General features: G+C 42.4%; 1 protein-coding gene across 3 annotated transcripts in view; it reads left to right on the forward strand.

The window, feature by feature from the left end:
* The window catches only part of RBM33 (RNA binding motif protein 33), a 146,315-nt gene that overhangs the window by 79,678 nt on the left and 52,570 nt on the right, over positions 1 to 14,067 (forward strand). For all 3 annotated transcript variants that reach the window (XM_026652161.2, XM_026652162.2, XM_026652163.1), the window contains exons 13-15: positions 433 to 711; positions 1,722 to 2,009; positions 12,142 to 12,783. In XM_026652161.2, coding sequence (XP_026507946.1) covers positions 433 to 711; positions 1,722 to 2,009; positions 12,142 to 12,783 — 1,209 coding nt within the window. The remainder of the gene's footprint in view (positions 1 to 432; positions 712 to 1,721; positions 2,010 to 12,141; positions 12,784 to 14,067) is intronic.

Here is a 14,067-nt window from a genome sequence, read left to right on the forward strand (position 1 = left end):
GCTCCAATACATCTGTTCCAAGTCTATAACGTGCCACAGGACTCTTAGTCTGGATCTGTAAAAAGCAACAAACACGGTTACCCCTCTGATATTATATTCTAATAATTCTTAGAAGCAAGTAGGACAATTAGACTTATTTATTGTAGTCTCATTAATATCATTATTTGAGATTTTTTCACGTTAAGAAGTTGAGCTAAAATCTAAGTACAAATGTTCAGTGACCAAGTGATATCATTACCCTTTACAGCAATCAACAGTCCTCGTTTACCGCAAATACTATTGTCCTAGGAAAGCCTATATTTCTAGAGCTCCTTACTTACCAGCCAAAATATTGTTGCCATACAAGAACAAATCTGATTGCTTAAGGCGCTTATTTTCCTTAGGATTGAAAAAAATGTGTAGAATGTCTTTTTTTCTTTTTAAAACGTAAAGGGTCCCTTGCACCCTCCTCTACCGCCTCAGCCTCACCATCAGCAACAACAACACCAGCACCACCAGCAGCAGCACCAACAACAGCAGCAGCAGCAGCACCAGCAGCATCATCAGCATCAGCATCAACATCAGCATCACCATCATCTTGCTGGTCCACCACAGCCTTTGATTCCCATTACCCAGCCACAGTTCAGACCTCATTTGCAGACTTCACAGCAACAGTCAAATAACAATAGAATGCAATGTCAACAGCGGCAGGGTCCAATGAATCCAAGACATGTAAGTACCAGTAAATACTGGCATACATCAGTGTTCCCTCATTTTGTGGGTGGGTGGGTGGGTGTGTGTGTGTGTGTGTGTGTGTAAAGATTGTGTATCTGAGCTCAAGTTTAAAGCCTTTGAGCATAGGCTCTCCCACTCCTATTCCTTCTCCTCTTACTCTGTCCCCTTCATTCACTTATCCTCTCCTCTTTCCTTCCTCATTTATTCAATATCCTATATTTATAACCACATCCCCTCCACCTCTGTCTCCCCCTTGACTTATTGTCTTTCCCTCTTCCCTATTCGCCTCCTCTTCTCACTCACTATGTGAAAGAAAGAGACAGACAGACACAGTGCCCTCTCGTGCTAAGAAGCTAGAAATCAAGGATGTTTGGGAGGGTGGAGTAGGGGGAGGGTTGTAGGGTCAAATGTAAAGCTGTGATTGGGGTTGGGGAGCCTAGTGCTTCAGCAATGAGGAATCTGTGCTTGACAATATCTCCATAGCACTGCTGACTAGGCTTCCTGGTGCACCATGAAGCAGTGCCATGGGGGATCCCTTGTTACTTTGATTACTCCAATGCAGAGAAATTTTGCCCCATTTCCTTCTGTCCCTTCTCCCTTCGCCCATTCACTTGGTTGGTGGGGGATCCAAGGCATCGTACCTTGGCTAATCTGGATATAGCTCAGAGCAGTTATATTGATCAGACAGTCATTCTTTGGGTTTATTTTAGAAATGGTGTATATGTGAGAGAAGTCTTAAGTTTTGCTGTTTAAAGAAACCTAAAGATATGTGGTAGAACTGAGAAAATTTCAGAAGGAGGGCACTTTTAAACACTTACTTCACAAAAGTTAGTGGATATTTTACTAAAAAGCTATATTGAAAATGCAGTTGTCCTCTGAAGAGTCAGTGCCAATTTTTGAGACTAAATGTTAGTCCTGCTTGAAGTGGAAATCTCAACATAACCTGAACTCTGAAATGGCTACCAAGGCCTCCATATTATATGTATGTTGTCTTTTGCCTCTGTCAGAGTACACCAACACAGAACATGGTCAAGCGTCCGAATCAGCAGCTACAGTCAACTGCTTCAAGAAATAGCAACTTGCGTGAATTACCAATAGCACCTTCGCATGCTATTGAGATTAGTAACAACCGGCGAACCGCTGCACCTGCTGCGCAGGTGAAACCCATTACCAGCACACCACCTGCTACAAGATCTGTAGTAGGTGTTGGAAGCCCACATGGAAGGACTGAAATGAAAGCTAGAGCAGTCGTGCCAGTGGTCCAAACTAAAGTAGAAGTAAAATCTGAACCAGAGGTAAGGGAGATTTTCCATTAATGTTAAATGGCTGTTTGTAGTACATGCATTTCTATTTCTTAATGTAACCGGTTGCTATATAGGTACAGATGAGAAATACCTGCAAAACATACCTGTATGGTGCTGCTAAGTAGGAAGTCATGGCCAAAAGTTAAAACATTGGCTAATCTATTTACCATTCTTTTAAGAAAGGTAAATAGATTAGCCAAAGTTTATACATTTGCTAGTCTGATTTGTGGAGTATAAACTCACCTATATGCACCCATGTGCTACACTTCATTACCACTAGGTGTCCCACTTCCAGGTTGCACTCTCCTCGTAGTGTTGTCAGAAGGGGAGAAGGGGATTAGCTGCAAGCTCCTCCCAGGAGAGGGGTCCAGGTCTCGAAGGTTGGAAGGGCTGGGTGACTCAATTTTGGGAGGTAAGGGAGCTACTCCTACAAAAGTTGGGGACAGGTAGCCTACTTGATTTGGGGCACCCTGCTTTGGTATATGATGTGGTTAAAGTAGGAACAGCTACTGAATGAGGAAAGGAAGAGAAGAAGGGGGAGGACACTGAGCAGGAATGAATCAGACTTAAAGTTGCTTCAGAGATGGTATGGGCAGGACATTGCTGACCTGAAATCTGGTGGTGGAGGTGAAAGTATTTGAGAGAACCACAGCGAGTGACATGGAGCTAAATGAGGCTGGAGTAGGGCTAGCAGCAGCAGTGCTTCTCTTCCCTTGCCTCAGGTCCTGCAGCTTCCCATATCAGACTAAGAGGCTTCTGGGTCCAACCAGCTCCCTGCTGCTCAGTTTAGGTTTTCTCATAAGAACTGCCATACTAGGTCAGACCAGTAGTCCGTCTAGCCCAGTGGCCAGTACCAGAGCTTCAGTGCAGTTTTGGATAGCTCCATTCCTGTCTTCCCCTCCTGGCTTCTGGCATTTAGAGGTTTAGGGTCACCCAGAGCATGGGGTTATTCCTGGCCATCTTAGGTAATAGTCATTGATGGACTTGTCCTCCTTGAACTTGTCTAGTTCTTTTTTTAACCCAGTTATATTTTTGGCTATTACAATATCCCATAGCAATGAGTTCCACATATTAATACCACCAGATACTACTTTCTCAGCAATACCTATTCCTATCTAATACTTCCTCTTCCAACCTGGTTCCCTACTGCTCATCACTTCCTCCCCAGTCTTTTGAATAAGACAGCCACCAGATCCCTCCATTCCTCTTCTTTTCCATTTTCTGCTCTCTCAAATGAGACCCAAATGACTTCCAAACATGGCTTCCCAGCCCAACCAATCTCCTCCAAGTCCTGGAGTCCTCATGATAAGCTGCAGCTGAGCCATCCCCTCAGGTACCTCTTCTGCTGATGAAGCAGATACTTGTCCTACATCTCATCTGGAGGAAATATAAAATATTTTGTTTTTATTATTTTCCATTTTGAAAAAAGTTGCTATTTAATTTGCCAGGACCCCCCAAGGGTGTGAGGTATGTCTGTACTCTGAACCTCACTCAGGTCTTGATCCTGAATGCCGCTGTGTGTGGATCCTTACCCCTGTATGGAACTCCATTGAAGCCGGGGGGGCTCCCCATGGTCACAGGGAGTCCTCTTGTGTGGAGCAGTTTGCAGGATTGGGCCCTTAATGTTGAACGCTATGAGACACTGTATCTACATGATGGTTAAATGACTGTTACAATTTTCAAATGTCAAGTCATTCCAAGCAGAACCACAAATCCTTCATGTTAAGTTAGCTATGAACCCCTCTGTCTCAAACACCAGGTTTCTTTTAAGAACTTCTTCTTTTAAGTTGCTGGTGATTAGCTCCTCTTCTTTTTCTTGAATCAGTTATGACCATCTCTCATTTCCACAAATGAAACATGAAGGAAACATGCAGTTATCAGTATTTAACTTCCTATGCACTTATTCATTATCAGGAATAAAAACCCCTTGGTTCAGCTTTTCAAGAGGTCACTTATTTAACTTTGCTCTTCAGTTTCAGCAGATACTAAAGATTTTTTCCCTTTCATATCAGTTCCTCATAGAAGAATCTAAAAGTAACAAAATAACACAGATCGTGGGAAAATTGTGCATCTTTCAGGCCAGTAAGAAAGGTGATAAATATTATAAGCTTGTTACATATAGTTACAGTCTTCCTCTCTCCAGTTAAATATGAATTAACTCCAAAATGCATACATTAGTCATTAAGTCTTTTGTTACTGTCTTTGACTGGGTGTTCCCTACAAGACAAGACAGAGCAGCCTTCTTGTCCCCCCAGATTTAATTTAAATTTAAATAAATCCCTGTAAACTTTTGTATGTTCTAAGATTAACTGGCCTTACCTATCTGAAACTTTAGTCTTACAGAACTTCTGTATCCCTTATCTTTTTGTGGGTGCTTCAAAACTTTATTTGGAAGCAATTTCAGAAACTTTCTGTTCATGTAACTTGCAGAAAGCTTTTTTTTGTCCTGGAACAGAGGAAGTGTCTCCTTGTAATTCCCAGTAGAACCCACCACAGTAAGTGCGGGAAGATGCTCAACAATTAACTGAGACGCTAATGGAAAATGGGGCTTAGGAAGCAGCAACAATCCACATACTATACCATATTAACAAATGTGTCCTTTCAACCTCACCACAGTTTTGTACATCCTGTGCTTTAAATCAGTACGTAACTTCTATTTACATGTAGTAGGATACTTCTGCGCTCTTTTTTTTAAGTTGTGTTCCGATATTTCTCTTTAGGGCAGACCTGTACAGAACTCTCTCTGGTGCAGTCATTTTTCCATATTTTTCTTTCCTTCTTTTCTTTCAATAATTTCACTCTGTCCGCTTCTTTACCTTTATGGTGTTAATGAAGAGTGAGGAAATGTCCTCTTCTCTTGTCATATTGTTGCATTGCTCATAAGCGGCAAAGCCACAGATTAGTTACGCAGGTCATTTTTCAAGTGTGTTAGAACTGAAAAACTAAATTATTGGGACTATTTCTTGCGTCCCTCTTTCTCTAAAGCCAGTGGCCTTATTTACTAGGGATCCTACTAGGACTCAGAAGGAGCCCTACAAACATCCAAATATGACCTCATATAGATTTTGGCGGTATTTTAAAATTGTGTCATTTTAAAAGTTTGCAGCCCTGCAGGACTAGAAGCAAGTGCTGGGTCCCACTGAGAAATTGGGAATCTACTCTTCCCATAGCATAAAGCTCCTCTTTGTAGCCCTGCTACAGGGCTGCAAAATAGAATTTTTAAAAAATAGATTGATATGTCTATGTATAGAAAAACTATTACTGTGTTATGCTTATAAGAAGCACACGGGATCTTTTTCAGGAGAAAAGGCAATACTCAGCGTTTATTGAAGATACAGCAATTAGCATATGCATTCTTTCTCTCCCCCTTCTTCTCTCCCCCCCCCCCCCCCCCCCCTCCCTGCCAGTTGATGTTAGAGTCCAGATCAATCTAGTGGCCAGCTAGGCTGATCACGGGTAGGGAGGAGCCTGGTTCCATCAGTCACGACACGATGCTCCAGGGAGGTCTTGGGAGGACGAACCCAAAGTTTCATGGCAAGGCACCCTGTTTATATAGTGATTTTCCTTCATTGGGACCAATGAGTTTTGCACCGTCATGCTGTAATTAATTGTTGTTTGACGAGTACTTGTTTCCTATTCATCCTGAGCCACAAACAGGTGTGATTTTTGGGAGTGAAATTGGGGAGAAGTAAACTGGTGTAATTTTTCTAAAGGGCTCAGAGTTGGTCTAATTCTGCTAATGTTGAAATCAATTAAATAGGAGCAAAATTAGACCAATATTGAGCACTTTTGAAAATCCCATCCCACCCTTACTCTTGCAGGTGAATTAAAACAGAAAAATGTTTATTTTAAACTATTTAGGGCAATTGGAATGTTAGAACTCAGACCTGGGGAGATGAACTAATAATCAGAGGGTAGGTGAAGCCATCAAAGCTACATTTTAAATGTATCATATTATTCTAAAAAGTATAATTGGGGTATTACTGCCAACTGTATATATAAGCACTTTGCAAAATTCCATTCTTCTGGGCCAAGTAATTACTTCTAAAGGAACTCTAAACTCTGTTAAAATCAGTCATCACTATAAAGGGCAGAGAAATGAATTTTGTGGATGGGCTGGAAAATTTTCACATCAGTTTTGCAAGGCTGGCAATATATGAAATAAAGGAGTCTTATTAATTTGTGAAGTGCACAAAGAAAAGTTTTCTTTGCCTCTGTTAAAATAAAGCATTAACTTCTCTCGATAAATCTTTCCCTCAAGGTGGGAAAATGGGCTGATAACTTCCTGTTTATGTGGTCATTTTTGGTCTCTTTTCAATTTGTATAGGCTTTGGTTTCCAGATTTAGGAGTGTTTTCCTCCTATTTTGTTTGATTAGAGGACTTTTGTCATCATTTCTTTTTCCCAGTTCATCCTGTTAATTTCTTGTTAAAGAGAGAGGACTGAAGGAGGACAATGCACTTCTTCAAAAGCAACATATCTCGTTATTTTTCATTCTCTGTTTTTTGGTATAAGTAAGATGTTTTAAGACCTGCATCCTGTGGGATGCACCCACCTCTTCAGAGGCTAAGAGCCTATCATCAAGGCTGTCGTCAGAAACCTGAAGTTCATTTCAGATCTTTGGGTTATAGCTCATCAAGCGTCAGACCGTCAGCATTTTGATTTGGGGTAAACTTGAATTTAAAACATAGGCATGAAAGTCAAGTCATCTGTGTTCTGTTCCCATCTCTGACACATACTTGCCTTTTTTCTTTGGACAAATTACTTAACCTCTCTGTGACTGATACTCCATCGGTATAAAGGGAATAATAGTACTTTGAGTGATTGTACACATGATTCCACTCATGGTGTTCATTCACGTGAAATTGGATTTTTCTGGCTATCAGAGTCCATTGGGGCCGCTCCTATACCCTCCTCAACCCACCCAAGGTCATAAAAGGCAGAGCAGGCCCCACCATCACTCAGCTCCTTCTTATCGCTGGGGCGCAGTGTCCGCCTGCTTCTCTGCGACGCTGTTACAGTTAGTGTTAATGACTAATTAGTTAGTTGTTAGGTAGTTAATTACTTTCCGGTTGCCCATTGGTATTAAAAAGATCATTTTTACTAGTTCTTCATAGACAGTAGGCTCTGAGTGCCCTCCTCAGTACTGTGTCTTGAGTTGGTATGGCAGAAATTGAATCTCTGGCTTGACATGCCCCTCTTGTGATGGGCAGTCTTAAGTGCCTTTATTTAGACAAGGAGCATATCCCTAACATTGATTCTTCTGCCGCTCTCTTTCCAAGTGGACTCCAAAGGCAAGGGATGCCTACCTAAAGTTATCCTGGAGCGTTCCATGAAAGCCTATTCAGAGGAGGATGTAGCGAAGGCTCACTCCTCTCTCCATTCCTGCTCAGCAAGTGCCCCACAACAACAAACTGTTGTTCCTTCCCAAGCTCCAGGACTAAGATGTCTAAGAGACTGCAGTTGTCGATTTCAAGAAGGGATTGAAAGGAACCATGCTCCAGATTCAAAACATCGGTCTCCCTCTGTGGGACTCTTAGAACAGAGATGCAAGAATCAACATATTACATTGTCTCAAGCTCTGCATTCAAAGGGCTGCAAATGGCCTAACACGGGTGCCTCTGGAGCCTCGTTACCAGGTATGAAAAAAGTGCCTTTGGTACTAGCTAAATCTGCTGCCCGCCTTCAGCACCAGTTCTTGTAATCTTGGTATGCAGCTCCCACATTACTAGCCTTTTTGGTGCCTATGGCCTGTTCATCACCAAGTGACATATGTGAGCCAGTACCAGAGTTTTCCCTGTTGGAGCATACGATCTCAAAATGCTAACTAAGCCTTCAGTCACTGAAATCATGGTACCACATAGAGCTGTTGAGACATTGGGTGTCATCTACTTTTCCTGCTCAGGGTGGGACCCTTCCATCTCACAGGATCCTAGAGCTTGAGAGCCAGCCTGAGCCCTAACTTCTACACTGCAGTTAAACAGCCCTTTAGCCCGAGCCCCGCGAACCCAAGTCAGCTGTCATGGACTAGCCACTGGTTTTTAATTGCAGTGTCGACATAACCTAGGAGACTTGATCTGTTCAGCAGAAAAGTCTGCTCCTCTACCAGTCTCCAGATGTACATAGTCATTTTGCTGGAAGCATCTAGTAATTGGCAATCTACACTGGGACACATTGTCTTAGTTTATGGAAAGACTCATGCAGAACCATGGAAGAATTAAGGTCTATTGTGCTAGAGGGAAATCTAATAGCTGGGATTTCCTTGCTGGCTGCTTTTGAATGTATCTGATCTATCTACATACAGCATGATCACATCAGCGGTGATGCAGAGAGCCTTCTTTCATCAGGAATACCCAGGTAGGCCCAATGTAGACATTCCACCCCTCTTCAGCTACAGTGCACTTAACATCTTCCTCTTGACAGGAGGCTTCATGCCACAGTTGAAAGTCTGGCAGAACCTTTGGAGAAACTCTGCCCTCAGCCTCCTTCTGGCAACTACCTTTTTTTCAAGAAGCTGAGACTAAGAGCATCACAGCTGAGAGATTGTCAGCATTGGGTATTGCATACAATTCCAGTTCCTTCCTACCTTCTCTCCCATCTTCCCCATCCACACCTCTCATGAGATACTGTTGAAGAAAGAGATGGACCCTGTCCTGCATCTTTGAGGAGCAGAAAAGGTACCCTTAGAATTCAGAGGCAGGGGGCTTTGTTCCCGTTATTTTCTCATTCCAAAGAAGAGGGCTTGAGGGCCTATTCTGAACCTTCGATATCTCAAGAACATACATTCTAAGAACATGATGCATTTCCTGTGAGCTGGAACATCTCACTAGCAGTACAGGATCCTGCCCATTGGACTTCCCACTGTACCAAGTGTGTTCACCAAATACTTGACAGTTGTACCAGCTCTCTTAAGGAGGCAAGAGATACAGGTTTATGCATATCCTATTAATGTGTTGATCCGAGGAAGATCATTACATCAGGTCATCAACTCAGTTCAAGTAATCTTAAATCTCTTTGCTGCAGTAGGACTAAGTCAATAGACCAATATCCACACTTACTCTCACTCAAAGCATAGAGTTCATAGAAGCCATGTTAGATTCCAGGTCACTGAAAGCCTGTCTCCCACAAGAAGGATTTCAAATTAGAATAGACTTCATCAGCCAACTTCAAGCTACCCCAAAGATGTCACCGTGAGCATGCTTTAAACTTCTAGGATATTGGGCCTCATGCACCTGCGTGATGCAGTTCACCAAACTTTGCCTGTGTTCCATGCAAGGGTGGTTGAAATCAGTGTATCTAGTCGGAAGACACTGCATGAACATGTTGGTCCCAGTCCCACAAGAAGTCCCCTTCTCATTAAACTGATGGAAAGACCCACATCCCTATGCAATGGAGTACCCTTCTCTGTATCTTTGCCTACAACGATGCTTCTGCTAAGGGATGGGGGAGCTCGTCTAGATCACCTACAAACACAGAGCCGTTGATCCTCTCAAGAAGCTCACCAGGACTTAAGCATCCTGGAACTCAGAGCCATCCATCTGGAATGAATAACATTCCTGCCTCTGCTCCAGCAATCCCCAATCCAGGTGCTGAGAGTCAACACCACAGCTACGCAGTATGTCAGCCAATAAGGAGGAGCCAGGTCATCTCCACTCTTCTCAGGAGCCTGTTCGATCTGTATTTGTCACCAGATCACACTGATGACCCTGCATTTTCCAGGAGTTCAGAACTTACTAACAGTTCACTTCAGCAGACAGTTCTCAGACATCCATGAGAGGATGATCAAGAATCCAGTGTCGCAGAGCATCTTTTGCAAGTGAGGATACCCCTTAATGTAGTGATTTGCCACAATCCAGAACAAGAAATTCCAAGTGTTCTGCACCAGAGGGTGCTCTAGACCAAACACGTTGTTAGTGCCTTTCTTATCCTGTTACTCTGTGACAGATGTATGTCCTCCCATCAGTCCCCATGATACGAAGGGTCCAGCGTAGTCTGAAGCAGGATGCTGGACTGAAGATCAGGATAGCTGTGACATGGGCCAGGCCGGTCTGATGTTCATATCTGGTGGATTTTTTGTTATACTTCCCTATTGTGTTGGCTGCTCTGCCCAACAGTCTCACAGAACAATGGTTGGATCCTACGCCCAGACTTGTCATTGTTACGTTTGACAGCTGTGATGCTGGCTGGCTGACCCACTGAAAGAAGCAGTTCAGCTCAAGTTCAGAAAATTCTGCTCCAAAGCAAGAATGTCTCAACTAGACTGACATATATCAAAGTGGAAGAGAGAGTTTTTATTCAAGTTCCTCCCACCCCCCCAGTTTGGAAGCCCCCGCAGTCTTCAGACTTCAATATACTATTAGCAAGGTTGATAGATTCCCCCTTTGAGCCTTTAGCAAGCAGTTCCCTATCCCATTATCAATGAAGGCTGCCTTTTCAGTAGCTATTACATCAGCTTGAAGGGTAGGGGAGATGCATGTCCCCTGATAGTTTTATAAGGATAGGCTTAGGGTTAGGTATCATCCCAAGTTCCTGCCAAAAGTTGTTTGAGTTCCATATTAAACTAATTTATTTATCTCCCAGTTTTGGTTGGGCTGTTCTGCAGTCATTGGTTAAACAGAATTCCTAATACCTGCCTCCAAACAGACAACTACTTGTTAGTCATCAGGAGTGGAATCCATGTGGACAGTCACTCAAAGAAGAAAGAAAGAACAGTTACTTATCTTTTGGTAACAGTGTTTTTTTTCAAAATGTGTTGTCCACATGGATTCCATGATTCCCTACTGCTCCAGAGTCTTACTCCTCTGAATTGGAGAAGGAACCATGGGGTATTTGCACCCATTCTGCCTCTTATGCCCTTGACCTGGGTGTAGGCTCAAAGACATCTAGGACACAGGTACGGCCCCTAATGAACACTACTTGCTACAATAATTCAATCTCACGTGCATACCCATATTTGAATCTGCATGGACAGTACATCTCAAAGAACCAGTATGGTAAGTAACCATTCTTTACTGGACACACAGATTGTTTGTGAAATACTTTAGTATCTTTTTATGGAAGACTTTACTAAAATGCAAAGTATTATTATTTGATGAAAGCCTAATCTTATTTTATTTGACAAATATATCTGGTAAGTATAGCCTAAAATCAGAATGATCTGTTCATTGAAATAGTAAATTCCTTATATAGCGTGTTTTATAGGCAGATTGCTTTAAAAACAATCTTAAATCCATTTAAAATGGAATCTAATTTCATCAGGTATATTTTGTAATAAAATATGTACATCCTGTTGAAGCAGCTATCGCAAAAGCAAGCTGGATCTTTTTTTCATGAAGATGGGCATCTACATTTCTTTAACTGTTCTCTGTTTCTTATAGCTTCCTATAAGGACACTTTCTGCCAAAGTTGCAGGACCTTTAGAAAGGTTATTTGACAGAGTATAATACTTTCAGAAAGGCTTAGGGATGGAATATTAAAGGCATTCTCTATATACCATTAATATTCCAACACTGCATGTGGCAACATTTTGATTCTGAGGAGAGTGCATGAGTTCAAGGTCAGAGAGATTGACTTGTGCTGTTCATTATAACCAATTATTGTGTGACAAATGAGTTTGAGATCAGGCTGAAAATTCTGTAAGAAAAATCAATAGTTCTAATCAGGGCCTTTCAGGTCATTTACCACCCTACCTTTTGTTAGTTTGTCAGAAAAGAGAAAGATAAAACCTGTGTGACAGTGGATTGCCTCTGTATTGTTACTTTCCATTTGAAACATATTTTGATATCTTGAATTATATTAATAGTTTAATTGGTTTCAGAAACTTCTACAAGAGTTCCGATTTATAAGACTTCATTTTTAGTATTTTGATAAGATTTCCCCCCCCCCCCCCGGATGTAGTATATTTAATTCCTAAAACAGATTCAAGCTGCTTGTCTCTAATGAATAGCAAATCTTACTGGAAGATATGTCACTAATAGTTTTAGCACAATGTCGGGGTAATTTCAAAATCTCTTTTCAGAGTTATGCCATTATGACAACTTGTAAAATAATAACTTCATGTTAGCTTTGACTAAACTGGACATATTTCACTATTACAGTAACTGCCTTTCCTTTCCTTTTTGTAGTTTCCCGATGAAGATGAAGAAACCAGATTATACCGTTTGAAGATAGAAGAACAGAAACGCCTAAGAGAAGAAATTCTGAAACAAAAGGAGCTGAGACGGCAGCAGCAGGCAGGTGCTAGAAAGAGAGAGTTACTTGAAAGACTTGCACAACAGCAGCAACAGCCTCCTACACAACAGTCTTTCACACAGCAGGAAGAGGAATCATCAGAGTTTCCGACCAATGGAAACCCATTTATAGTCCATCCTGGTGCACAGGCCAGGCAAAATGTGAAAAATAGACTTCTTGTTAAAAAGCAAGACATGGTGGTTGCAAATATTCAGCCCAAACCCACAGATTTCATGCAAGATGGGGCTAATATGCATTTTCAAGGACAGCAAGTGAAAACAGTGAAGCCTTTGAGACAGACTAGAACAGTACCACAAAGTCAGCTTCAGCCATCGCCAAAAGTATTACAAACAAAACCTGCTGCAACTACAGCATCGTTCACCCCAGGACAGATTGCTAGGGTGGCATCGATACAAGGAAGGCCTCAGGAACTGAAACCTGGTGTGAAAAGGACTGTCATGCAACGGGCAAACAGTGGTAGTGGAGATGGGCCCCATGTCGGCACCAAAGTGAGGGTGATTAAGTTGTCAGGAGGGGTAAGTTTCCAAGGCTCATCTATTTTTGTGTTGTTTTGTCACAGTCTGTTTTTGTGTGTTCTATTCAGTGCAATCCTAAAATAGGAAAAGAACCTGTTTTGAAAAGACAACAGCAAATTCAACAGAACTAATAATCCATATTTCAGAAGATGATTTTCAGAGCTATAGACAAGTTATTTTTAAAAAACTTGTAGGAACAGCGGTTTGCTGTAATATATTGCACTGGAGTGGGGTTACCATTAAGTTTACATCACTGTTTCCTGAATAATATCTACTCATTTTGGGTGCTTGTAACTTGAACCTAAAAATTCTTCACCTGTGAATCTTTGCATAGAGCAGCAGTTCTCAAACTTTAGCAACCCGATGACCCCCATTTTGATTTAAAATTTTTTGTGGACCCCTAAATCCCCCGCTCAGTCATAGAATATCAGGGCTGGAAGGGACCTCAGGAGGTCATCTAATCCAACCCCCTGCTCAAAGCAGTACCAATCTCTAACTAAATCCCTAAATGGCCCCCTCAAGGATTGAACTCACAATCCTGGGTTTAGCAGACCAATGCTCCAACCACTGAGCTATCCCTCCCCCCAAGTCCTACCCCCTCTCCTCCCCACTCCAGCCCTTCCCCCCTAAGGCCCCATCCCTGATCCACCCTTGCCCCTCCTCTTCCCCGCCTCTTTCTGCCCCGTCCCCCGAGCGCACCCCGTCCCCGCCCATCCCCCTCCTTCCCTACGCCTCCGGAACTCCACTGAACAGCTGTTCCACGGCGTGCAGGAGGCACTGGGAGGGAAGTGGAGGAGTTTATCAGCCGGGCCAGCAGCCCCCGACATGATTTGCAGACCCCCTGGAATACCCTCGCGGACCCCTTTAAGTTTAAGAAACCCTGGCATAGAGCATTTTGGTCCAGAAATGTTTTGATGTATGGGAGAAAAGAATTTGTGTAGCTATTTTTAAGTTTGAGGGGTTACCAAAAAAAAAAAAAAAAGACCTATGCCCTGTCCATCGTGCAGTTGAAACCATACTAGCAGCCAGTCATGTTTAAGCATGGCTGGAGCTAGCATAGTTGCCTGAACAGTGTGGGCAACCCTTTTTTCTTTGAGAACCACATTGAAAAACTGTGAGATATAAACAGAATTTGGGAGAGTGGGAGAGGAAATTTTGTACTAGGGACTAGATTGAAAATGCCACCATTTCACTTTTGTGTCTAAATCAGATTTACTTATCTTCTGACAAAGGGGTCTATATTGGCCCCTGAGCACTGGTGGTGGTCCTAGTAGCATTATATAT

This window comes from Terrapene carolina, unplaced genomic scaffold (genome assembly GCF_002925995.2).
Source record: "Terrapene carolina triunguis isolate 2854851 unplaced genomic scaffold, T_m_triunguis-2.0 Scaffold111, whole genome shotgun sequence".
In the NCBI taxonomy this organism is placed as follows: Eukaryota; Metazoa; Chordata; order Testudines; family Emydidae; genus Terrapene; species Terrapene triunguis.